Source organism: Pomacea canaliculata, linkage group LG6, assembly GCF_003073045.1.
Source record: "Pomacea canaliculata isolate SZHN2017 linkage group LG6, ASM307304v1, whole genome shotgun sequence".
Taxonomy (NCBI): domain Eukaryota; kingdom Metazoa; phylum Mollusca; class Gastropoda; order Architaenioglossa; family Ampullariidae; genus Pomacea; species Pomacea canaliculata.
Window position 1 is genome coordinate 4,738,881 of NC_037595.1, and position 27,373 is coordinate 4,766,253.

Here is a 27,373-nt window from a genome sequence, read left to right on the forward strand (position 1 = left end):
CCATCCTAAATAAAGGCACAAGGACTCAGGAGGAATCAAACAGAGACTGAAGAAGAGTGAGTGCTGACATCTATGTCAGCCATCACCTCGTGTGTCATTCTGTCAATGACATTTTCTGGACGCAGCCGCGGTAAAGTTGAAGAAAAATGAACAATTAGCAAAATAAACAACTGATCAATGCGTACGTGCTGCATCTACGGTGTCACCTGATCACCGCAACTAAAAAATATATCCATGGTATTCATATTGCCATGGCATAGCGTCGCACGAACTGTTTCATCCTACACTTTGTGCGAGTTTGTTTGCCTGTCTCGCGGTAAGTCGCTGCGATTCTGCGCGGTTGGACACAAATAGGGACTGTCATTTCTGGTACTGTCATCTGACACCACAGACACTGTTACTTCTGGCACCACAGGCATTGTCACAAGAGTTCTGTGGTGATGGTTTTGGAAGAGTTTAGCATACCTACCTGGCGTTTCCTCTTCACTGTCGTCATCCTGAAGGTATGGCGCTCCCGCAGTTGAATGTCCTTTTATCTTGGAGTATACCAAATGATTCGTCTAGGTACACCAAGAATAGGACTGAAATTAAAACAGTTCGCTATGGTGGTCTGCATTAACCTCTGGAAAGTGGGCTGTGTGGATCGTCAGACCCATTGGCATCCTGGAACGGGCGTGTTGCCAGCGGCCCTAGCCAGTCCTTTTGTTGACAATGTCTTCTCAGAGATGAGCTTCATGCACGGCTGCCTGTACTGCCTGCGCACATCTGCGGTAGAGTCCATTATCCGATCAAGGACGTTCTTCCTAGTAGAAGCGACACGCGCCTCCTGCGCTTCACTTGTGACCACATCGACCAGGTCCTTGACCACCAGGATAGGAACGTCCTCAGACGCTGGCGTAAACATGTCCTCCACCGCCACTCCTGAGTTGTTTTTAGCTGTAAGTCCTGTATGTGCCCTCGTGCCACTCGTCAGTGACCGTCGTTACCTCACTGCCGGTGTCGAGCAACGCCATCACTCAACTGCCATAAATGACAACCTCCGCCGTCGGACACTTTCCAGTCAGGCCAGCTACACTTTATTTCCCTGTCATCCTGTTACGGACGACGGGGGCAGTCACTTTCCCTGACCGGTCGGGCTGCAGTCCTCCGAGATGGTGTCAATCGCCGCCACTTCGACGCTCTGCGCCGCCTTCTACCTCGCCTGCTTAAATTCTGGAGCTTCGCGGCGTATTCGTCGACCACCTCATCACGTTGCTGTGGCACTGATGTCGACATTTTTGTTCGCCGTACGCCTCCACTAGGACACCCAAGATCTTTCTCGGCGTATCTCTTGCGTCATGCGGAAGCATCAACACTCGACGTCTGGCAGGTCCCTCCAGCGAGCTCAAGATGTAACCACGAGCCGCATTCTGACACATCGGGTTTATGGCGAGAGCTAACTCGACCTCTGTTTCAATCTCGTCGACACTCGTTGGTCCACCGGCAAACTACTGAAAGCAGACTGACTAGTATGCTCGTAGAGCCTCTGCCACCAACGGATAGCATCATGGTCCTCTCTATGTACTAATCTTCTGTCGTGGGCTTCTGCCGTGATGAACAAATGTTTCTTTTTGTTCAGCAGTGCTTTTAGGCCTTGGTCACCCAAGGTTTGTTGTTAGGATAAACATACACTGCTTTGATGGACTGGTGCAATCAACACTATTTTACTCCTCACTTTTACTCCTAACTGTGTGTTAAATGTCTGTATGGGTATGTGAGCAAAGACAAATTTCTGTCCTCCTGGGCAGACAATAAAGTCTGTTTTGATTTTGATTTGATTTGAAAATACAAGTACAAAGAGAACACGCTGTCTTAGGGACCTGTATCTGGTCTAATACTTTAGAGAGAGAGACACACACAGAGATAGTGAGTGTGTGCACAGTGTGTGTGTGAAAGTTTATCAAGGAGTACACGTCCGACTATCAGCATGAACCCTAGTAGGGACGTGCGTCCTCAGTTCTGACTGCGGATGACACTGGCTTGTCTCGCCCGACAGTCCAGGGATTCTGTGATGTCTAATTACTGTTGATAACCTTGCTTCAAGGGCTGCTTGTGCACAGGGCCGTCCTGTAGGCCGAACGCCTGCCATCTTCTCAGCTTTTTCCTCGGAAAGTCAAGCCGCCCCTACAGGTTGTCTGTAGTATTGTGCCGTTCACAAGGGACCTCGGGGTGAAGACATTTTCTTGTGCGCACCGGGTGTTTTCTCCCTTCCTTCACATCTTCTTTCATCTTGGTGAGGCTTTTGTTGTTTGCATGCTTTTAGAAATGTTTCGTTTTTTATGTCAGCGGACCAAAGTTCAGGCATTCCCCGGAGTGGCCTGTGACCTTTAGGCACTTTCAAGGCATACTTCTGCATGCGAGTGTGACATAATGCCAGGGTTGCAGTAGGATTAGAACTGCACCTCTGCTAGTTTGTGCGTCTGTGTGAGAGAGAGAGAATGACAGAGTTTGTCTAAAACAGTCAGCTGACAGATAATCTGAAGCTTATTGTATGTGGTCTTGTTAAAATTGGCGGCAATGTATTCTTTCTAACTCACCCACCCACACACGCACACTCTCTCTCACACACGGGTCTGACACACACGCACATATAGATGCACGTGCTTTCAGATTGTTTATCTGATGTTATATTAACGATGCTTGCTATATGCGGACGTTGAACTGTTCGGCAAATGAGTTCTTAAGGCCCTTATTAGACCGGACAAGTAGGTACAAGCGGATGAGCAACTTTGGCTAAGCTTTAACATGACGGTTATGTGTTGGTAAAAAAAAGCTTCCCCAAAGGTGATCAAACCTTCGTCCACATTTGTCTCGTTAAGAACTGCCTTTAGACACATACTGTGGAATATGCAACGATATTTGATTAATTTTCACATGACGGTCAAAGAAGAGAATTGCCCAGTATATACACATAATCAACAGTTCGTTTTCAGTGAGGGTGTAGTTTTCCAAAAGTGCTGGGCTCTGTACAAACATCAAATTCTCATCCTATGGTGTTCAGTCCAGACACTTAACCATTAAGAAATTATACGACCTTTGTGACCCCTTTGCCTTTATCCTACTTTAAATAAGAGGAAAGCGTTAGAAAAGGGCGCCCGTTACCCGAGCTGGGTCATTGTTACGATTTTCTGTCATGTCTTGATGCGCATTTTTTTTCGGAAAAATGTATTTGCCTGATCACACCGTAGACATGCAACGAAATCGAAATCGAAAGAAATCGCTACGGCAGTCTGTTTGCTGGTCACGAAGGGACATGATACGGTCCACAAGTTTAACCTTTCATGTCTCGGCGGTGCGGAAACTGTTGGTTAAAACTTCCTGCGAGGGAGCAGGGTTATGCTGTTGAGTGTACAGGTCAGGTTGGTGACACGAGGACCAAAGCACGCACTCGAGCCACCTGAGCTTCTAGCGGCGTGAGAAAAGAAGCGTGACACGATACCTGACAGAAGCTTTTACCTGGGGACCCCCACATGGTGCATTCTGGTAGCGATTTAGTTACATGCACGTGAGCACGCACATAACATGCAAAACCTACAGCCTGCATATATGCATATACAGATGTTTACACACGTGCTTCCATAAATATAAACACGCCTGTAGGAAGACATGCATGCAGGAACCCATACGCACACATATGAACTCACGTACACGTATATGTAATACACACACACGCACGCACACGCTTGCGCGTTTTCAGAATTAATACTCATCATGAGCATCGTCAGAGACCATCTGACCGTCGAATGTTCCTGTAGAAGCCGCGTGGACTTCGCTCGCGCCGCGCCTGACGCGTGGGTTGCACGTGAGACTGACACCTAATCCGCTTACGTATTACGTGTTGCGTGAAATGACGTCAGTAGTTTATTGCAGGTTTCCAGGCTGCACGTGCCAGTGGTGCCGCACGAATATAGACGATGCACGAGTCGATAATCCAATTGATGGATGCTGCGGTTCTCGTTCTGCTCGTCTGTCGCTGTCACGAGCCTCTCAGGCTGTTCTTTGGTGTGTCCCCGCCCCCTCCATTCTATAAAGGATGCGTGATGATGCAATTACGGGATAGGACTTTAAACGATCTGGGACTTCAGGGCGGGATATTTCGAGATATTTCGAGAGAAAAGCCGAGAATTTAATGATTCCTGTTTTCCCCTTATACACTCTTCACATTTTCCCCTACCGCAAGAAAGAAAAAAAGTCTTGACATTATAAGCACCACCATTCGTCCTGCAACGTGTTCCACACGACTTTATCCTGTTCTGCGTCCTCGCTGTACATAGATGTGAACGACAACATCGTTTCTTCGCAACTGGCCGCGCCGGTCAAGTTTGAAAGATGTTAGCCCTGCCGGCAGGTGCGTGCAGTCACCTGCAGTGTGTGGCAAGCAGCATCATTTGCGCGTTAGAGAGCCCGGGATGAGTCCTGTCGCAGACACCTGTTGCACGGCGTAATGACGTGAGGGAAGGTGCAGTCTGGAGCGTCAGACGGCTGGCGAGGGTCACGTCATTCTCAGTCATTTGCTTGACCGACTTTTTTTTAATTAGTTGAGAGATTCATGATTTCGTTTGTCTGAGGTGAACCATTATCGCGTCCGTTATCGTCGTTGTCAGGTGTAATACTAATCCATTTTTATTAACACTAGTACATTCAACATCACTATCATCTTCAGTTATCATCATCAACATAGTTTTCGGAAATGTAAACTTAACCTGTTATCTCACCATCCCCATTCCTCGCCAAGCTTAGGGGCAGAAGGGAATTCCTTGAAAGTTACTGTTCGTTATGAATCATATCCCTTCTTTATCTCGCCACTCTTGTCTCTCCCCCAACATTTGTGTTGGACGGATGGTAAGGAGAGAACTAGTTGGAACTGTGTTCTCAAAGTATGGTTAAGCATTTTAAAAAGGATCTTATCTGCTGATGGTTTGTGAAGAAGCGCCACATTCGCTGGATCTTATAGCTACTTCAGTGTTAAGTCCATCATCGACCTCTCCGCTAGCTTCTTCTTCATCTCTTTATTGGCCTCTCCCTGGAGGGCGCCGGCCAAGGAAAGAACAAAGCCAGATACAGAAAAATGGCGGGTCCCATCTCCTGTCCTCCGTACCCGATGATGGAGAATTGAGCAGTCGGCCCACGCTTCACGGATGCTGGGGGAGGGCAGAAATGCGGTTATGTGGGTATGAGCAGGACACGGATGGTGACAAAGTGCATGTGCTACTCCTCCACCATGCCTCCCCATCTCTGAATCACGTGATGTTTACACGGAGGTTTACTGCATTTGCACTGGGAGATGTCACGCATTCACATTCTAATGTTTTGTGAGTCATGTATGGGCGGTCACACCTCTGCAGTTCAGAACTATGTCTAATGTTCTGCTCGTCCCTTTACAACCATTACACCTCCACAGTTCAAAATTCCATGTTATGTTTTGTTCATCGTATGTGCCGGTCACACCTACTGTATATATTTGATGAAGGTGCTACAGGTATTTTAAAGATTGTGACAAACGCGTGTTTTTTTGTGGACAATAGTTTTTCGAGTTACTTCGCTCGATAATATTCTGACGGTCTGAACGTTGGGGAGCCAGCTTGGCAAAGTTTTATGTGACGATGACAAGAAACCTGTGTGTTGGGGGAGACATTGGAATTTAGGTGAGCCTGCTGATCTCAGCTCAAACTTGTAAGTACGATCGGACTGTTGGACACTTTGCAAGTTTGACGCTTTGGCAGTTTGCCAGGTAAAAACGGCGCTTAGGAAGGTGATGTATGAGAGTCACAGGTATCTGTGCGCTTGTGTGTATGGGAAGCTTGCACAACCTCCTCTCGGAATGTGACTGATGCAGTATACAGCAAGACTGTAGGTGCTCTGACCAGATAGCTTTCTTTCTTAGCTGCCGTAGAGCTCGATGGTCGCAACCACCTTGTGGACGTTGTCAAACAGCAGACCATGGTGGTGTACATGAGCTGTATCCCTTTCTTTTGGTAGCGAGATATGTATATATACTCCAGTGTTGTGATTGCAGGTTAGCTTCATGGGTCAGGACTAACTCCCTCCCTCTGACAGACATCATAGAAACTCCGTTGGTAAGGGCGAGCAGCGCAGCTATGTCCAGATTTTGTGTAAAGAATTCTCTCAACTGGACACATATTATCCAATATAATTATGGCAATGTTTGACATTGCTTTCATATGACGGAAGGTTTTTATATAACAGCATCACCCCATAACCACAAAATATTCCAAATATACAAGAAAAAAATGTCTGGTTAAGAAAAGCCTTTAGGCACAGCTAATTGTATATTGATCATCGACACTCGATCTCGCTCGGCCACAATTGTTTTCAGTTTGCGTGTGGGAAGTAGGGGCTGGTTAGAAGAATAGGTAAGGAAGGGCCCCATATCTGTTAACATGTAGATCGTAAATCGGCATAATTGTGCCAGCGCACATGAACACATTTTTATTGTTTGTTTTTCTTCGCTTCCTCTAGCACCTCCAGCTGGGAGGAACAAAGTGTCATCCGTGTATTGTCGTGTACAAACTGTAGTTCTCTGGTTGATTAGCACATGCTATATTAATGCAGCACGCAATGCATTATTCTTGTCAGACAAATTCTGTAATAAATCTTTTCTCTACAGCCCATAATTGTTTCCTTGCGTGGTGGGGGGTAAACGCCTCGCTCGATTAGTTTGATCTTAGTCACACGACACTTCCTTAAAAGAGGAAGGGAGGCAGAGAGATGAAAGGAAAAAATTAAAAGAAGGGAGAAAGAAAAAAAAATCGGGATACAAATTGAAACTTATATTTTTCCCTTCGACAATTAATGATCCACGTGTAAAACCTGGCAGGTATATTACCAGGGTCTGTCATGCATGACTTGAGTGCTTGTCAGACCGAGATATCTCAACAGCTGTCAAACGAAAGATCGATTCTCCTACACCCACTTACTTCCCCGGCAATGTGTTCTGCTGCGCGTGCATGCGCGCCATTGTCTCGGAATTTTGACATGTATTTTGAACATGGGAGGTAGTATTCATATTTGGGGGAAATACAGTATCTATAATTAGACACAAATTGCACTCCTAGACATGTAAGTACCAACCCTTCATAGAGAATTATGAGAGGTTTAGGATGCATGCTGTTCTTTATTAAGTTGGATATCGTGGACAATGCTACACAAATGGGTTTTGTCGCTCTTCAAACATTACTGGTGTACTCATCATCTCCAGTTCAGAAACGATTTCTAACAATGGATATCACAGAATAAAAGAAGTATAGCTTAAAAGAATGGTCAGCAAATAAAAATTTTAAAATTCTTTTGAGCAGGCGTTTGTCTTCTATCATTTACTTCTTTGAGAGTACAGTATAAGTATTTTTCCTGACTGCCATAGCTGGCACATCGTTTACCGTTTATGAACTGTCCTTCGGAGGTGACCTGTCCGTCTCAGAGAACATAAAACCTATAAACATAAAACAAATGGTAATTCTACTGTCATCCTGTGAAAAATGTCTCATTGAAGGAGGAAGGAAGACAAAGTGTTTGTGGCACACCAAACTTTCTCTCTGTCTCTGAGGGAGAGAGGGTTGATGGAGCTGACATTCACGACTGACACTTGTCACCCTAAAACCACAGCTTGCTCAGCCCAGAGAACGGAGCTAGATGCACACATTATATAGAGCCCCGTATCAACCTGTGCAAAGTTTAATCTCTGACCCCTTTGGGGCCTTCTGTGGTCAATGGCGATCTGCTGGGTCTGCTGCACTCCGCCTGCCACCTTTACAAATGAGAGGCCTCTTTAAAGTTCACTTTGAAAAGCGGGAGGTGAGAGCTTAATGAGGACAGCAATGCTTAAGGTGAAGTTGACGAGAGTTAAACCAGGATCAAGGCCTGAAACACTTGTCACTCAGTTGCTGGAACCGAGGCTTCTATGTCCTGTCAAGGTAGGGTCAGTATTTACCTCCCATCCCCCTCGCAACGCTCACATTTATTTTGTTTCTTCAGCACATGATCCTGGTATTTCTATTGGTCATGCGTTGTTGTTTTTTGTCATCGTATAATCGTGCAACTTATTTCAGGATTTCGTTATGGTTGCCAAGTTTTTTCAGGATGCTGTGTTTAAGAAAATGCTCCTGCATAGTTATTACTATTTCGTGACAGCTAGCTTCCAGATATGGACGGTTAACCTTTCACGAAAATAATACATACGTACGTGAGCGCTGTATTTTTCTCACAGTCTATACACTGGTGATGCAACATATGATCCACCGCTTGGTGGAGCTATTTTCTTATAAAATGAACCAGACTAACCAACAACGGCAAAGATAAGGCTCTGGCCCTTTGATCATCCATCTCCCTTTCAAAATCATTACATGAACGTGTGTGTGTTACACAGAAATACTTGGTGTGTTTTATACTCCTTTGCTACTTCATGTTGCCAGTGCTCTAATAAGCGATGAGTACAGTAGCAGAAGCTGGGCTTTTCTCGAAGGTGGCAGGACAGCAGGCCGCCTCTATGCTGAGAGCATTCACCTGAGTGACTGCACTGGGAGGCGCGCGATATTCTTTGTTTCTGAGACCAGTTGTTCTTATGTCTGTGTTTTTAGTTGTTGTTTTTTTTTCTGGTACATCGCTTTGAGCCAACCTGTGATGGTTGGTAAAGCATATTGAACTTTATTTGTTTACCTGTGTGGACATATGTTTCCTGCAGTCTGTTTTCTGTCCTTGAACGGCCTGAGGGAAACGGGACCTCAGGTGTCACGGTACAGGTAAAACGGGGTGTTATGACATGATACGTGCTTGGAGTCGGATGAGAGGGGGAGAGTCCTTCTGGTTCTATTTGTAATTAACTGTGCCTGCGATTTCTTCTGGTGTTTTGTGTGTCCTTGAGTTTCTAGTCAACTGTACCCCAGAGAGTTTAAGATCAGGGCTTTAATTAGGATCGCCCCCAAACCTCAAGAAATGCTGTCAGTTCTGAACATGTGTCTTTATGTGTGTTTGTGTGTGTGCATGCATACATCTGTGTATGTGTGCATACATTCATTTGTGTATATGTAAAAGATAAATATAGAATGCACGAGTGCAAGCGATTGCATCGATCGTGTATGTGAGAGAGAAAGGAAAACAGAAAGTAAGAGAGAAACAGAGTGTGTGAGAGAAGTAGAGTGTGTTTGAGAGAAATAGAGTGTGTTTGAGAGAAACAGAGTGTGTTTGACAGAGAAATAATGCATATGCAAGAGAGAGCAAATAATAGAGAGAAACGGTGAAAGAAAGGGTGTGTTTGAGAGAAAAATAGGGGAAATGAAAGAGTATGTGAGGGGTAGAAAGAATGAGAGTTCGTGTGTGTGTGTGAGAGAGAACGTGAATTACCTGTTCCTAGATAAACAATAAAGACACAAGTTGTTGTAAAAGCCTAGATGGGAATAAAATCAGAGGAAAATAATGTGTACATATGTGGTTGTGTGTGTGTGATTGTAAGAGAAGGAGCGCTTTTAGGTGTGTCACCTGTTTTCAAAAGAAAAGGCCTCAGTGAAATGTAAGCAAAAAAGGAGAAAATGAAGATAGCTATAAGGGTTATCAGCATTAATTATCCTTTTGATTTATCAGCATTGTTCCTTTGATCCATTAACATTGTTTCTTTGACCTATAAATTTACTTTCATTGGGAGGAAACCATGAATGCATTTATTGCAAAGAACCAAAAGATCAGTGAATGTCATGAAAGAAATATGAAATGATGGTGTAATACCATGGTTTTAGAAGAGATTGCATTTGCCATAATTTAGATATGCTCGCTTAAAGTGCACTGTTGCTAACATATTTCTTTATCCTATCTTCCTGCCATTTTCTGATTTTGCTTCAATGAAAAGATCAATTATTCAATTCATCTGTTAGTTACTTTACTCTGTGTGCATCTCTGCTACATGGGCTTATGCCTCATCTATCAGCTTGAAATATCTATGCATATGTTTTTATATAGTGATTAGGGCTCACTGATTAGGTTGTCTTCCTCTTATACCATGGTGAAAGCGCATCTCACAGTCAGTTGTGTTATGGTTGATTGTGCAGGTTGATGTTACTTGGTAGAGAGTAGACAGCCTTCACAAAGGACAGCAGCTGATGAACATGATTAGCATCCTTATCACGCTTCACTGCCGTGGACACAGCAGATTGTGACAATGAGAGACATTCATCAAGACGATAACACTTCTTTGCCAGACAACACTACTGGCACTGTTTTCATACGCATTGCAGTTCCAGAATTAAAGAACCAGGTATAGTGCTTATATGGTCAACACTGTCAATATGATCATAATCATTTCTACTCTCTGTGTGGTACTCTGATGTTTTACAGGGATATGTAGTATGTACTGTGATGTGTACATGTATGTGTAGTATGTATTATGTGTGCAGAGATGTCTAGTATGCACTATGATTTATACAGGTATATGTGGCATGTACTGTGATGTGTGCAGGTATGTATGGTATATAATGTTCAGGTATTTATGGTGTATAATGTTTTACAGCTGTGTGGGGTGTGCTGTGTGATGTTCTGCAGGAATGTATGGTGTTTGGGTGCAGACTGTACGTGCTCTCCTTACAAGAATGTGTAGTGCTTCATCACCATGAAAGTTTATGTGTGTCGCTACTGTTGCCATCAATGCATAGTTTATAAAAATATTGAGTTAAAAGAGGATACTTCCTGGTACATTTGTAAGGTTTGTTTTAAGGGACAAATTAAGTATTCTCTCTCATATATAGTTCTCTCTAATGTAATTGTGATTTTGATTTGACTAGAAATGCCTGCAGTTCCAACTCGAGGATACAGTATGGCAGGCCAAACAGAGAGTTCTTGCAGCCTTTGCAAAGGTGAATAATGCCAATGTTATATTCTCTGTTTCACACTTGACCAAAATAAATGACAGATACTGTAAGTTTTTTCTTGCTTTTGTAGTAATTTAGCTGATCTTGCGGCAGCCAATCATTTTTGTGTAACAGATTTGTCTAAATGCTTTTATTATTTAAATATTTATAGTTATTATAATTAATATTATTATTGTTTTGATTTACACAGGACCTAAGAGATGCATTAAATTATGGTCTGTATATGCCACCTATAAATGGAAGGGCAGGCAAATTTCTGGAGGAGGAACGATTTCTCAAGGAGTACCCCCTACAGGGCCCCATTGGATTTCTTGGAGGTGAGCATAGCTGTTGCATTCAATGGCTGCATTGAACTGCTTGTTTAAATTGACATGTGTGTTTGTGTATGTGTTTTGAGCATATAGAAATGTAAACCTGGATCTGATTCACTTACCTGTCTTCTGGTCCATTCAAGTTTCTTAATATTCAGAATGCCTTAGTATTTAACCTTTGTGAGGATGGTTATGGGGATTATTGTTATTATTGCAATATCAATAATTATTATTCTTATTTTTAGTTCAAGTACAAGAAGCGTGTCTACAAGATGATGCAGCTAAACCCTCGCAAATTGAAGCAGCTGCATTCCAAGGTCAGTGCGAGAAGCTGTCTTGACAATATTTGTTTAAAACCTTTGGAATTGCAATGGATTTTGTACCACTGGCTAGCAATGCTCGGTTGCAGAGCTATTTAATAGGTTTTATGCAGTTTCCTTCCCCAATGAGACAAAACCCAGCTCAAGGGGAAAAGTGTATACAGAACTACCTATTAGCATCACCAAATTTCATGTTATGTCTTACTTTGTAAAGATAGTTTAATAGCTTGTCTGCTTGTCCTTGCAGGTTATTTTTTAATGATCTTTCAATCCTTAGACAAATATTTCTGGTCTTCTGTTCTGTATTTCTGCTTGTGGCAACGTTTGGCTTTGTATTTCTTTCTCTGGATGTTTACTAGCTGCAGGGCTTTCAAACTTGCTATGTATTTTGGATTATGTCCTACATTCTCCGAAGTCTTTAGGGTCTAAAGGTTTCTTGACCTTGGTCCAAGTTAAAAATAACTTGGCTGTTCTTGAGAGGGTTAAAAAAAAAAAAAAGCCTTTTTGGCATAGGTTGTGAAATGTTCATTAGTTTACATGCAATTGAAGGTTTTAAAAGATCAACATTGAGCAAGAAATATGGTAAGGTGCTGTTTTCTTCAATTTTTAGGTTTAATTGTTATTTCTCTAGATTCCTTGACAGTAGCCTTTGATTTTCTCAAAGCTATAAGTAAAAAGTTAATGAATGAAGCTGAAGGTCAAGACTGTTAGTTGCTTAATTCTTCTGACATGGTGTTTGGAGTTGAACTTGATTTTAAGCCCAAGCCCAACTTCCAAAAATTGTCATTGGCTGCATGCTTGCAAGGCCTTTTAAAGAAGTCTTAGGTCTTGAGTTGTCAGTTTTATGGCAAGTCAACTATTCAGACCAGGCGTAGTGAAGATAAAACTTGAGAATGGCTGCTTAAGACTCACATTCAAGACCTCATATGTACCCAGGCCTGTTGCCTCAAGGTAGTAGGACAGGTATGGAGCAGATGGTCTCACATTGTGGAGGGCTGTGCTGGAACCTTTCTTTGAGCTGTTTGTTTCCCAAGGTTGAGCAAGCTTAATATGCTTGATAATGCTATAAATCTTTGATCCATAGCATTTTCCCAGAAGTGTGTCCATATAAGTGAAGGATGTTTGACCATTTGAAACACTTTCCTTTAGAAGTAGCTTTCTAGTTATATCAAGAGTTTTCTGTTTTGCAGTCAAATCTCAAGCATTTTCTGGAATATGTGCGGGCTGGCAATGTGGAGAAGATCAACAAAATCACCAATAAGGGTCTTGATCCAAACTTCCATGATCAGGATAATGGAGGTAAGTTGTGTAATCATAAATGAAAAACATCTTAAACAGGTTTCCTCTACTTCTCTCCGATTTTGTTATCTTTGTGCATAAATATTAACATGTTTGTATTATATGAGTAAGTTTTCTAGCTGTATTATCTGTGTATAAGAACAAGAAGACATCAATAGACTATGTTTGTTACAGAAACACCATTAACAGTGGCAGTAACCTTAGGTCGAGACAAATGTCGGGAGGTGATTCTCACTCTCATTAGTGGAGGCGCCCATATTGACTTCCGTAACCGCTCTGGATTGACAGCTATGCATCGGGCAGCTATAGTTGGAAATGCTGAGGCTATTAAAGTATGCATTAAAAGTATTAGTGTATTTGTGTGTGTGTATGTGCACATGTGTGTTTAAGTTATTTAGTTTACTTACAATGTTGGTAAGTATGAGATACTTATAGTACTGTTTCTGTTCTTTATTTATTTTAAACCAGTATTCTCATGATGCCCCTCAGTAGATATTGTCAAGATCACAGTTTTTGAGCACAGCTAGAGCATCAGAGATTTTGCGTAACTTTGAAACTTGAAGGGAAAAAAAAATACTATAATTACAATTTATCTGGGTTGCAGACACTGCTGGATTTAGGAGCATCACCAGATTACAAAGATGCTCGGGGTCTGACCCCACTCTACTACAGTGTTTCCAATGACACCAGTCAGCTGTGTACTGAGATGCTGTTACATGAGCGGGCATATGTAGGTACCCATGACGACCAGGGTTGGTGTGAAATTCACCAGGTAGGAAGCTTTGAGTGTGCATTTAACCTTTACAAATGCAAAGAAATGAAGAGTCACCATATTCATTAAGATTTATTTTAATAATTGATGATAGTGAGGGGAAGGATTTTGAACAAAATTCTTATTTTATTCATAACCTATTGGCTGCCACCCACACAGATGTTAAATCCTTTTTATGAATCACTAGATTCAAATGATGATTTTTACATCTGGTCTATGTCAGAGGTTTGAGAAATTTTTGTGCACAAGGTTATGGTGGGACTTTCAGATCAGCTTACAAAAAGTGTATATCTTTCTCCTCGTCATAGAATCTTGCCTGAAAAATAAGATGATGATAAATTACTTGTGGATACATATACTGTGTGTATATACTAACAAAAGCCTATTACAGATATTTAGGTAAAGAAATGGATATGTGATAAATCAGCTGTGGGTATCTTTGAAACACACTCGATCATAAGCGTTGCCATTATCATAGTGAAAGAGAGACATAGAAAAGCTGGTCATCTCCTATTGTATAGTCCTTATATCTCCCTCCAAGGAATCTGTTTATTACTTCATAGAGTATCTTTGCAGGCTTGTCGTTATGGCCGTGTGCAGCACTTAGAACATCTGCTGTTTTATGGTGCTGAACTGGATGTGCAGAATGCCACTGGAAATACTCCCCTGCATGTCTGTGCTGCATATAATCAGGTAAATGCTGGCATAGCTGTGCTGCACATAATGAAGTAAACTTTGTCACATCTGCGCTTCACTTTCTCTAACACCAAGGCTGGCATACTTTTGCTATATATCAATCATCTGTAATTATTCAAGAAGCTGCACTTTACTAAAGTGCAGTGAACTGTACTACAGTTACTTAGTTTTTGAACTATTTCTATTGTCTGTACACTCTTGAAATGCCATTGTTTCTGGGTGTCCAAGATTTACTTAATTTATTGTGTTATCTCCTATAGTCTTAACATCATTTTAGCCTTAGATAACTAAGGCCATTAAACCCATGTGATGATTACCACCCTATCTCAGGAGGGATGTGCACGTGTGATGTTATTTCGTGGGGCTGACCGTAGCATCCTGAACTACAGCAATCAGACAGCTTACCAGGTGGCTGTCATCAGCAACAATATGGACCTTGCTGATCTCATCAAGAACCACAAGGATGAGGATGTTGGTGAGTACACTGATTTTTGGGGACTTTTTCTTTTTGGTCCGTGCCTGTTGTTCTGGATTACTGCCCCTCTGTGACATAACTATTGTAAGTCTAAAATATGTAATCCTATTGCACCTCTTGTGTGCTCATTGCATGACTTGCATGTGTTCATTACATGCTTTTTTGTATCTGTGCATTACTTGAACGTGTCAGTCTGCCTAATGTCAACACCATGACCCAGACTCCTCTGGTGCAGGTTGCAAATGACTTAAGCATTTGTGATAGTGGCCACATTTCATGTGCTCAATTTGTCAGCTGTTTTTGAGACTTTTGAGTATTTAAAATGCCCTACCTCTCTCATCACATTGTAGGTTCAAGACATTCTTACTAGTCTGGACTTAAAACTTATCTTTTTCAGAAAAACCAGCTGACTGTCCTTCCCCCTCTTACTCCTATCTTTGCATCCCTTCATTTTCTGGCATTGTTAACTCTGTGTGTGTGTTATTGTTAACTGTTCATGTGGGTGTAGGTATTGTGAACTGTGTATTATTGACTGTGAATGTATGTGCATATATTGTTGACTGTGCATGTGAGTGTATGTATTGTTGACAGTGCATGTATGTGTATTGTGAACTTTGCATGTGTGTGTATATATGTGTGAGTGAAGTACACTCTATATGCTTTGGACGTCTGTCTCTACCATCTGGCCTCATTCCCTACTGCCCTCTGTCTCTTATGAAGTGCATCAAGCTTACCTTCAAGTGAGAAAGGGCACACTTTATATAAATCCTATTATTATACACATACATAAATATACTTTTGTATTTGAACTGTATCAATGCATAATTATTGTTTAAATTATGATGATTTCAGTAAATTTACCAGTCTTAGCCTATCAGGCTGTAAGATCTACTCCCGACTGTTGCAAGATAAATGCAGCATGAATCATGCCAAACATGTTTAATTTGTTTTTCTTAAGATTTTGCAAGACTCACAGAATGGTCATAGTAATTATTTTGCTCTCATCATTAATCTCTCATCCGGTATGTACTTTTTATTGGTGCTATGACCAACAGTGCCTATACGGGAGATGCCAAAATACAGCAACAGAAGAAAGATTGGCTCCATGTCTTCCAGCATGCGATCCTTGATGCGGAGTCGCAGTGATCCCCGTCTTCATGCCAGCGTGCTGGAGGAGCAAATGCTTCTGGCAGCCACATCTCACCAAAACCTGACCACGCTGGGAGATTTCTATGATACAGCCTCCTACCCATCCTATGCCTCTAACATTTCCTCCCACGGTTACAGCTCGGATTCCCCATGCTCGCTCAGCATCTCTAGTGCCAGTTCTGGTCCACGTAAGTTTCAGTAAATTAGTTTAGTGTGTGTGTGTGTGTAAGAGAGTGTGCCACAGTGTGAGATGATAGGAGTGTAGCTATCAATGAATATATTGTAGATATATGTGCGAGTGTAATCTATCTTGGTTGTGGTGCTGCTCAGTACAAATACCATTATTATTACATCTTGTGGCAACTATTTAGCACCTTGAGACTCTGCTAGTTTTCCAGCTACAAAAGTATTTTCTGTTTATGTTTCAGAATAAATTATTTGAATGGGGGTTGTTGCTTACTTGGTCATTAAAGTAATTTTGTAACTTAGAGAAGATGAAAGTGGACATGGTGTTTTGAAGTTTTGGCATCTTTTACATCTTTGCGTGAGTTTTCATAGCATGCAGTTATTTTTTTTTAAATTTGATCCTTTTCTCACTGCTTTGCTTTTATTGTTAGAGGTAGCCGTGATGCTTTGTTTATCTGCAAAAAACAACCTGGTTGATAGAGAATATTATGTATTATTATTATTTGACTGTTATGGTGGTTAATGTCTTGATATCTTTCACAACTTTGTCAGAAATGACATACAAGGTGAGTGTGACTTTGCACAATTATTGCACAGGATTTAAAGGGACACCAGTTCAAGGGAAAGAAAAGTCATGTGTACAGAGACAACAGAGGCGACCTCTGTTTAGAGAAAGAAGCTTTTTATGTGTCAAACCCTTTGTGCCTGAAGACTCATCAGCCCTTGCCCTCAGGAAAGGAGAGCTTGTCAAAGGTTTATTGAAAACAGTTTTTGGCTGCACAGCCCTCACGTTTTAACATTTTTTTCCCCACATAATCCTGCTGATATTTTTCTGCATGATGGTTCATAAATTTTTTCATGTAAACAAAAGAACACATGTAAAACAAAATCTACATTTATGACACAAATCCTCATAAGATGCAAAATGTAATCTCATAGAAAAGGATATTTTGTGTCAAACTTTTTTTGGTTAGATTCTTGATGCTTTACTAAAAGGACCTGGTTGAGGTTGTTTGGGAGGGTTGGCAAACCTATCACAGTATCCTACAACATACAGTAGTAGAAATATATTTTTTCTTCAACACATACTAATCTAAATTTCTCAAAATGATAAAACCTGTGTCTTAGACATTGGGGAAATGATGAAAGAAAAAGTAAATCTAGGGGAAAGAACATCTGTGATGAAGTTAAACAATCTTTCTATAATGTTGGGGACATTTCCACAAAATCCTAGACCCCAAAATGTGTTGATGCAACCAAAATCAAACAGATTACTTTGATTCTCATAAGTGTAATTACCACTTAGGCTGACCGAATTCTTCAATCTTTATTCTTTATACTTTATACTTCACAAGCAAAATTTTCTTTCTTTATAGTATAAAATGTGTGTTCTTATTGTTTACTTAATTTCCCTATGAAATTTGACAGCATGTTTAAAGTGCATGATTTTTATATCAGTTTACATATTATGGTGAATGCTGTTTAAGAGTTTGGAAGAAAAATACTTGCTAATTATACTAACAAGTATAAAAGTACCATAAATTGTATATATATATTTAATGTACCATTCACATGACTAAACAACTTTCATGTATTTTTGTTTTACCTTAAATTACAAATGACAATGAGTAAATAATTAAATAATTTTTTAATCCTGCATTCATTAAAAAATAATAAATTTGTGGGCATCATGGGTATAGTTCTTCTGACCTCCATTTTAAGTTTTCTTTACCCTGCTAAATAAGGATGAAAGGACACTTAATCTCTAAATGCATGTTATATATCCGGAGTGTAAACTACAACAGAAAACTGTATCTGTTCATTTAAGACTTTCTTTCATTTTTGCATGAAAGCATGTTTTCTTCTTGTGGCACTACCCTAATGTACAGTGCTACCTTTGAAACAGCGCTGCCATTTTCATCTGAACCAAGCAGTGCGTTACCATTTTAACCACCAGAAGAGCTCGCTCACACAATACATATGCTGTGTATTGTTGTATCATGTGAACTCCAGAAACCTGAAGAATAAATTACACTGAACTAATTTGTGTGTTTAACAGAGCACTATATCTCTCTGGGAATATTTAAAATGATGTACTGATGATGTTAACTTAACATTATGAGTGAAAAAATTTACATAGTGCACAATATATGCTTGGTGATGTGATGTGCTTATTGAATTTGCATTGAATCTTTTTTTATTCAAGTGCTTCTTGTATGTTGATGCGTTTACCATGATAACGAAACTTTTATGGAATTCTATAAATTAAGCTACATTAAAGGTCTTAATTAGCAATTGTGTTGGATTTCTCATAAAGCAACACAGCTGACAGCCATTATGTTGAAGCATTCACACTTTGCAATGACATAGTCCTTTTGTTGTTATCAGTGCTGGGCATGACTGACCAGGGCATGCTGGAAGGTCGCACTGTGGACGGACGTGAGGGTTATTTTCCACCAGGCCATATTGGAGAGATTCAACTACATAGAGGTGAGATTTTATAGTCCACCTGACGAATTGTGTGGGTTAAAAAAAATTGCTTTCTCATATTCTCACAGACTTCATCTCTGAGACCCTAGATACGCAACAATTCTGTGTATACACATGCAAACGTGTGTGAGAGAGAAAGAAAATGAACACACAAAAATTTATATGACTGAGGATAACACATTTCTTTAAGTCTTCATCTTCCTGGCAGATTATTTATCCTTCCGTTATTTTTTCTTACGAAGCTTGAATTGGACGGGGGATAGAAGCATACAGTAATATTTAGCAAATGTTGCAAAACCTAGAAAAGTGCAGGCTTTAATGCCCAACATTTGTGTAATATTTCATTTCAGCAGGGTCCCTGGGTGATTTGATGGATGGAGACATGGTGACAATGCATCGCAACACTCTGGCAGCTTTGATACAGACAGAAAGGTAAGTCCTATCACCGCACGAACTCAGGAAGAGTTACTACCATAATGCGTATGGCGCAAGGGGGGCTACTCTGTCATGAGCTTAACTTTGGAAACAAAGGTTGCTTCCCTTGAGATATTTCAGGTCAGATTGGCAAACAACTGATCAACATTATTAATCCTGGATAGCAAACATAACTCGAGAAGTTTGCTTAGTTACGAAAGTCGTGAAAATGAGAAAGAACAAATGCTAGTTATAACATATGACAAATGGTACATCATAGCAAAGCACAAAATCTTGCAACCTTACAGGCACACCCACGGCATCACCCATATATGCACTCACAACATCTATATTAAGCAGCTGTACTGCAGAAGTAATAAACGATTTTAAGTGCCTGTTACTCTGCATACAGCCATAGCATAACGTTTGCCTGAAGTCAATAAAGAAAATTCTGCTGCTGATTCATGTTCTGGTATGGAGCAAAATGCTGGAAGCTTTTCTGAAATTTGCTGATAACAAAAGGAAGCCAAATGTCTCTGCTTGACATCAGCTACCTCAGAACAGCCTGTATGGTGTATGTGTGAATGTTCGTGCGGATGTTCATTAAATCAAAGCATCTTCATGCATTGATGCCTCAGATTTTGATATTTCGCGGTACCTTTGATCTTGTCGTTCAACCTTGCAACGGCCTCGATCAGTAGGCGTGAAGTTGGATTACAATGTGCGGCCATGACAGGGCAGAAACGGCTACATCAGCGTTATGAGCCCGTTAAAGAACCCCGTCAGATGTCGTTACAACTGTTAGTGATAAGTTCTGTCACAAGTGAAACATTCCTCTTTCATTCTCTCTGTGTTTTAACCTGGTGTGTGCTTCATACAGCTGCACCATCCTTCATTGTTGACAATGGTATATTGTTTTACTATGTATACGCTGAAACACACTGACTAACGCTGGTAAGCATCTGTAGCTTTGATGTAAATATTACACAGTTCCTGTTATCACTTGGGTTTCAGTGCTGAAAACAAATTGTTGTGCTGAAAGCTTTGCTAGACTCTTTCCCCCAAAAAAGTAAATATCACCATGTCCTGCTGCTTTAAAATACGGTTCATGGGGTGGATGGGGGACAGTTGTTGTCGAAAGTCAGGGCGGATGGCAAACATCGACTTCTGTACGTGTGTGCGTGTGTCACTCTCGCTGTGTGTGATATATATCTAAAGAGACATACAGCGAGCGAGGGCGGAACGGTGGTAGAACGCAGACAAAAGCTGGCGGGTTGCCAAGTATCAGCTACAATAAAGTGTACCCGAAATCTTTTATCTACTTCTTTCACGCTAACAGGACATACAGACAACAGACACACACATAGTTTTTTTTTTTTTTTAACTGTTAACTGTCGGCTGTTTGTAGTTTTTCATGTGCAGCGCATCCAGCTCGTACCTGTAGGTAAATGCGCTTCACAAAATCAGTACAACTCACTAAATACTGTCCACTCCTTTCCTCACGACCACCAACCTACGGCTGCGCTAGCCAAACAGCAGGTGAACAGAAGCAGTACACAACCCATCTCCTCCCCACCCTTAATTTACACCACCCGTTACCCCAACGCGCCACCTATCCCAGGAAACAGTCCAGCACCCATCCCATCCGTAATTCACGCACTTCAAAACGTCCAGCTCTCGTCTGTAAGCTTTGCCCTTCACCTGCCCCTGCGTCCTCCCTGTCTTCTCATTTGTAGTTTACAACCTCCGCGTCCGCCGCCTTGTCTGAACTTAAAGGGTCAGTGGTCGGGTCAGACTGAAGATATGAGTGCTATGTGCAGCAGCTCCGATGGTTGAAGTCGGGTTGAACGGGACGAGGGGAGGGGAGAGAGAATAGCACACAGGCCAGCAAACAGTCCACCTGGCGGTGGGAGGTGGGATCACACACCCCAGGTCCCCCCAAGTCTGTCTACCTGCCCAATATAATTTTCTCTAGAAAAAGTCGTTGGGCGTAGTACGGTTGTGAATGTGAATACGTTACAGAAAGGTCGGAAAAGGTTCTAATCAACTCACGTTGGTTCAATAACTCTTCTGCCTTATTTGTTTTTAATACCTAAGCATTTTATTGTTCCTCTTATTGCTGTTATATACTTGGATGACTGATGAGTTAGTAGGCCAGTGTACTAGATGTACTGTCGCAGCCAGTCCCGCCCGATGAATCATACATGCACTGAGATAGCGGTGAGGACAACCGGCCACCGTAAACATTTTATGACTTACTGGCGCTAACAGCCCTCTTGTGGTCACAGGTGTGTGGTCTCTGATGTAAGTCTACCTGGGCTGTTAGAGGGTTTCGTGAGTGTTGATCTCAGCAAACCGCTGTGGTGCCCGAGTGGTTCCTGTCTCGGGTATATAAAGAGTTTATTTTTATATGCTGACGTGGACATATCTCGAGAAGGTCCGTGACTCAAAATAAACTTTCAAAGACGTCTGAGTCGTTCTTTTTTCAATAGTCTCTCGATCACTCTTTCAGCATGGCAGTACCGAGAACAAATAACATTTCTTTGTATCGTCAGCCCGCAGTCACGTTTGTGTTAAAATTCTGATGACTCGACGAAGTGGTGTCAGGTTATTTCCAAACGAAGTTTACGAGGTGGATTTTTCAGTGTCGATATATATATATACACTATCCTAATATATCTAGATATTACTGTAGTTCCGTTTTATTTGAAGGTTGCATTTATATGTGTCTACACAGTTGTATTATTTCTTGTCAGCTATTTTCGAACAATATTTAAATATATCTTTTTTTAATTTTTTTAGGTTTAGGGACAGGTTAAAGAACTAATTTGTGCAAAATTGTTAGGCCTTTAGGTCGAAGCAGAATCCCTCACCCTCCCCCGCTTTTATTCCCCGTCAGCCCTTCCCCCACTTCCCTCTTAGCCCCTCTCCTCATAAACCTCACACCGCCTGCAGTCTCACAGATGCCGCTGCCTATCTTGCCAGGTAAACGGCTTACCTGTCACTGAACAGTTTAGGCGAAGGATCGTCTTGTGAGTGGGGAGGGAGAATGGACCGCCGGTGTTGAAGGGAGGTAAGGAGGAGGGGGGCTGGTAGACACTGGTGGACAGCGGGGGGTGCATTGCTTTTACTGCCACTGCTGTTGCCTTGATTCCGATGATGTGATCCGCCCTCGGGGAGGAGGGAGGTAGTGGCAGTCTCTCGGTTACTGCTGTCGTTGTTACGGCAGTTTCCAGGAGACGGTTGTCACGTCGTCGTTGTGGTGGTGCGTGCTGCTACCCCACCCCACACCTCCCCACGGGGCAGGGCGTCAGGTGACTTGAGGATCGCGCATTCCTTTGCGTCGTCATCCTCCGGGCGGCTTATTCATGCTTCAGTTATTTTTACTTACGGAGCTTGAATAGGATGAGGGAGAGGAAGCCTGAGCCTTGAATATGATTACTGCGCCTTTCCATATGTTGTAGCCGTAGTGCAGTAGAACAAGTGCTGCTAGTTGTATGGGTGTCATGGGACACATAGACAGTCGAACAAGCTGGTAGTTTCTACAGTGTCAAAAGATTATTTATTCTGTCACCCTGTAAGTAGTATTGCGGTATTAAAAATCTATCCATACATATTCACACACATTCTTATCTTTATAAATAGCATCTCATTCACATACTCGCTAGTCAGTTTATGACAGCTAATTTGAAAAAAAAAACCCACAAAAACAAATTCTTTGTCATCCTTCTTCCACCCTTTTCATGTATACCTGCATATATAGTCAAGTAGATTAAAGCATCCGAAAAAATGTAAACAAAGGATAAACACACTCTTGTTCCTTCATATGCATTTTAACTACTTCTCTATCTCCAAGGGGTACTGTACAAATTAACACAATCCCATCAGTTCCAATATACAATATCTCACTCACACCCACCCACCCGTTATCAATTCATCTGGTTCACTAACCTTAGTAATATCTTCACGAATCGAGCTAATCTGCTGAGGGTCTTTCAATTTTTTTGAAGTTAATAAATGACTAGAATTTATGAACACTTGGGTTGTGAATGTAGTGAAGTGGTAACTAAGGCCGCGCAGACATGTGACAAGTGTTTGTACAATGTCAGAGAGACGAGCACACATCTAACAAGTTGTGTTCGCATTCACAACACGTTGTCGGCTCTAATTTCTCTGAAGGCACCTGTCCTGCCTGTTTTCCGAGCTTCTCTCCCTCTACATCCCAACCAGAGCATTTCGCTTGTTCGTCAGACTAGCGCACACTACTCACGCCGGTCGTCAAAACAACAATGTATAGTCACTGGCAGTTACACAGTGGGACTCTCCTTTTATATCCCCCACGTACCCGCCATTTGAGTTGTTTAAACCTGGTTTAAAACATGTCTTTTCCGTGAGCACTATTCCTAAACATTCCACTTCTAACCTATTCTCTCTCTCTCCATCCTTTTCTATCTCTTGTCCTGCCTGAGCCAACATCCCTTTGTTGATTACTCATTGTCTGTTATCTCTATATCTTCATTGTCTTTTGTGCTTCATCATCATCGTTGCCGGTCTTTTTGTTTCATGGACTACAAACACATTTAATCTCGTTTTTGCACCGGGTGTAGGGTGCGTGCTTCAATATGAGTGTGATTCTGCAGGTAGTTCTACACTGTGCAGGTGACAGTCAGTATAGTGTGTCAGTGGGCGCACACCTGGACAAGTGACGGCGCAAGAGGAAAATAAATTTGTAACGCCTCGATACATGGCGTGATGCCACACACTGCTTAGTTGCCTTGGCAACTAACTACATTGTTTTCTGCTTCCGGGTCTGCTAGTTTGCAAGGTAGACCCTCGCTTGACCGCGCCATCGATGTTGTAAAATCGATCGCTCGGAGGAGGGAGAAAGGGGGCGAGGTTGATGGCGCGTTATTGCAGGGACTCAGGTGTCACTGGCCTGTCCCTGACAGAGATTGATTGTGGTGGTTAAGATAATTGTTTAATTAAAGGCTGGCAGGCGCCATGTTTATGCGAGCTCAAGCTGATGCTGTGTGAACACTACTCACTCGGTGCACGATGGCGTGCAGCGCTTCGACCTCTGCTGCGTCAACATCCTATGGCGGAAGACAGTTTTTTTTTTTTCCTCTCAACTCTGTATCCTGTTTATACTCAAATTCCACAGCGGTCTCCCTGTACGCTTACCCACCTTCTTCCCTTCACACTTGTTTTTTGTTAAGCTTATTTTTTAAAAATATTTTTTAGCTCCTCTAGGATGTTGTTTTGTTATAACTAACCCCACCTTACCTTCCATAACAACGTAAATGTTGTTGGTTTGAAATGACCGACCAGTGAGAGTCCCATTTCCTAAGTTCGCTGACCCCGCACATGTCAGGGGTCACATTATCACTGGCCGCACCACGGTTAGTGACGGTCTGGCTACACACCTGTACGGTCTTTATAATCAGCGCTGGCCTCTTGTCCGCACACACCTGTGGACAGCCGAAGTGACGCGGCTGCAGTTCCTGACTGTCATCGATGTTGTCGATGTTCTCGTTTTGCTCGCTGTTGGCAGTGTATGTATGCGTTTGTGTGTGTGTCGGGCCGACCCATGTCGCCGTCTTGAAGGTGTTGCCGGTTGTTATTGTTTACATCCCACTGTGACGACACACCTGCCCACGCGCCATGTCGTGTCGTGGTGCATGAGTCACGCCAGCTGTTGGTGTTTCCCACCCGGCAAAGCACGCCGCCGCGGCCGCCTTATTGATCCGTGTGACGTAGCTTGGAGAAGAAAGGTAAGGCCTGCGGCGTGCCAGTCTCTCGTTGATAAGCCAGTAAAATTCAAACCTGGCCACAGGTAGAAAGCGCCCTGCTATTTCGTCATCGGTGATTCATTGCCACCTACCTGGAGTAGCTGGCCAGCGGTAACACAACCAGCTGTGCTACAGAAAGACGAGCTCACCTGACCGTGAACACACGAAACCATCAAGCTAGTTATCCAAGAGTGGTTTCAGGTTTTACCGGCCTTTCATCGGTCCGTCCCCATGTATGTCAGGTCGGCGGACGACAGGATCGATGATTAATACGAGATTGAGAAGCTGAGTCGACGTCGTTGTCAGCGCGAGGAGGTGGACTCGCTGTGACCGTCGACACAACTGTTGAGGGTTTTACTTCTGTGTTGAGACTCAAGAGATTTCAGGTGTTTTCTTTGTACCTGCTGCAAGCCAGAGGCTCGTTATATTTTTTTCATGTGAGCGAGCCATTGAAACTGATCACAGTAGTGTGCTTGGAAAATTCGTCGTTGGACCAGAGTGAGTATTTTTAGAATCGTTGACCATACAATTGTATTCCTTTCGAAGTTCGCACAGTAAAATTTCACACAAGTGAGGTTTGTTTACGCTGTTGTGTGTTTCTGGCCGACAAGAGATAGTTGACAGATCGTAGGATGAAGTGCATCCCGCTGACAATCCTACCTTGGGCCACGAACTCGGACTGAGCGAGAGTTAATCACATACTCTTGAGTCTTACTTGTCTGTCCGCTGAGGCAGGGTTCAAAGCCAGCTCAATGATGAAGTGGAAGTGGTTCAGCACTTCAAACCTGAACGATTGTGATTCGTCTCAGACCTACGACCTCAGCAACAACAATAACAACGACAAGGTGGTCTACCGCACGCAGGGTTCACCCCCCATCAAGAACCGTAACCGTCAGTTTCCGCTCGTGCATTACCTGGCCCTACCTGGCACCACCCGACCCACCTCGGTCTATGACAGCGAGCGGGGAGGAGGGCAACAAGATACCTCCCTCCTCGGTTTGCAGGCGGAAATCGGCGATTTCTCTCCAGAGGTTAACGGGCCCAACGCGTACTCCATCTCGTCTGCGGAAGACAATGACTCGCGTGCCGAGGAGTCCATGTCGGTGTCGAGTGCTAGTTCTGCCACTGACAGCACGTACTCGGAGGGCCAGGGGCGACGCCGCTACGCCAAACGAGAATCTCCTGTCACCCGACTAAAAGCCCGCTTGAGGGGTCCCCTACTGGCCGCTCGCACTCACCTGAGGTGGAGGTAACAGCAAAATCATACTCGCGCTACCTGGCAGGGTTAGCCGCTGGTCAGGGGCAGGTCACTGTCATTTCGCCCGCCGACTACGCTGACGAGTCAAGGGCCTTGGCGGCACGTGACAGGGGTAGGGGTCAACCCCCACCGCACACACAGTTCGGCAGCGGTGACGGCGGCGCGGTAGGTGCTGTGACGCAGGGCGGTCGCGGCTGGGTGTACGATACAGCGGCTCGCCCCTCCCGCACGCACACGGCCTACAGTCAGTCACAAGCGGCGAGGGAAGGACGTGTTACTGCCATAGTCTCGTCACATTCCGCAGGTGCGGACCCGGACAACGTCGCCACCTCCTCCTCCACACCTGTCCTCATGCGACACACAGTGACCACCTGGTCACACCGTGACCGTCCTCCCTCCGCCTCCATGGTGCCGGACCTGGGTGGACGTTCCGGCACGGTGGCCGCTCGCGTGCCGAATGGAACCTTCTACATCGAGCCTGCACCTCCCGCTCACAGGATGGGACAGCACTACGAGGACCCCGCAACCCTCGAATGAACACAGCGTCCCTCCAACAACAATCTAATCTTCTTAGGAGTCGTAGTTTCTCAACCTCTATGCCCTCCCTGTTGAGCAGATCGAAGGAAGACAAAAAGAGAGAGAAGGAGGAGAAAAAACGGGAAAAGGAAGAGAAGAAAAGGATCAAGGAGGAAGAGAAAAGGAGGGAGAAAGAAGAGAAAAAGAGGCAAAAAGAAGAAAAAAAATTTAAGACCAATCAGACACTACCCAGGAACTGGAATGTCGCCGCGAGGCCCCCTGTCCAGCAGGTGCACACGGCTCCCAGACTCTACGCTGTGCCAATCGACTTTGAGGATAAACCCTCGGCCGTCTCCTCCAGGGATTCGAACTTCATCTTGCAGGCTCGCCCTCACTCTAGCGCACCGGACATTCAACGGCTGGAAAAGGAATACGGCTCCAATATCAGCCAGAACTCCTCCTCGGAGTCTGACCCATCCAGGTCAGTGTGGTGACCTTTCTTTTCTTTGTGTGTGTCCCGTTCACTTAGTTTTTACCGTAAGAAGAAAAGTCATGTTGACTGTAAACCCATGCTGAAGGGAAATGCGGGGTAGTGGGATGCAGAGGTAAACGTAGTTTTTGTGGGGACGGGGGTGGGGACGTCGTCACTGATGCGCTGACATACGAGGTGTGTTTCGAGAATTACCGAGGGTTGTCACATTGACGCAGATCTCGGTGAACAGAAATTGTACGAGAAAATCAAGTGCCAAAAACCATTAGAGAGAGGCTACTTTATTTACTGTTTACCA

The 27,373-nt window shown here is 43.1% G+C and overlaps 1 protein-coding gene across 13 annotated transcripts in view; it reads left to right on the forward strand.

Annotated features, from left to right (window-relative positions):
- Positions 1-27,373, forward strand: part of LOC112567332 (SH3 and multiple ankyrin repeat domains protein 3-like) — a 74,824-nt gene that overhangs the window by 23,032 nt on the left and 24,419 nt on the right. For 8 of the 13 annotated variants that reach the window (XM_025243984.1, XM_025243982.1, XM_025243986.1 and 5 more), the window contains 13 exons: positions 10,095-10,300; positions 10,824-10,895; positions 11,101-11,227; positions 11,467-11,538; positions 12,732-12,840; positions 13,015-13,172; positions 13,445-13,612; positions 14,189-14,305; positions 14,639-14,783; positions 15,839-16,120; positions 16,716-16,871; positions 18,507-18,608; positions 18,959-19,040. In XM_025243984.1, coding sequence (XP_025099769.1) covers positions 11,147-11,227; positions 11,467-11,538; positions 12,732-12,840; positions 13,015-13,172; positions 13,445-13,612; positions 14,189-14,305; positions 14,639-14,783; positions 15,839-16,120; positions 16,716-16,871; positions 18,507-18,608; positions 18,959-19,040 — 1,472 coding nt within the window. In that variant the 5' untranslated portion in view covers positions 10,095-10,300; positions 10,824-10,895; positions 11,101-11,146. Of the gene's footprint in view, positions 1-2,049; positions 2,273-10,094; positions 10,301-10,823; positions 10,896-11,100; positions 11,228-11,466; positions 11,539-12,731; positions 12,841-13,014; positions 13,173-13,444; positions 13,613-14,188; positions 14,306-14,638; positions 14,784-15,838; positions 16,121-16,715; positions 16,872-18,506; positions 18,609-18,958; positions 19,041-24,791; positions 27,067-27,373 lie in introns of those variants that run through there. The other 5 variants (XM_025243981.1, XM_025243989.1, XM_025243990.1 and 2 more) reach the window with 5 other exon arrangements.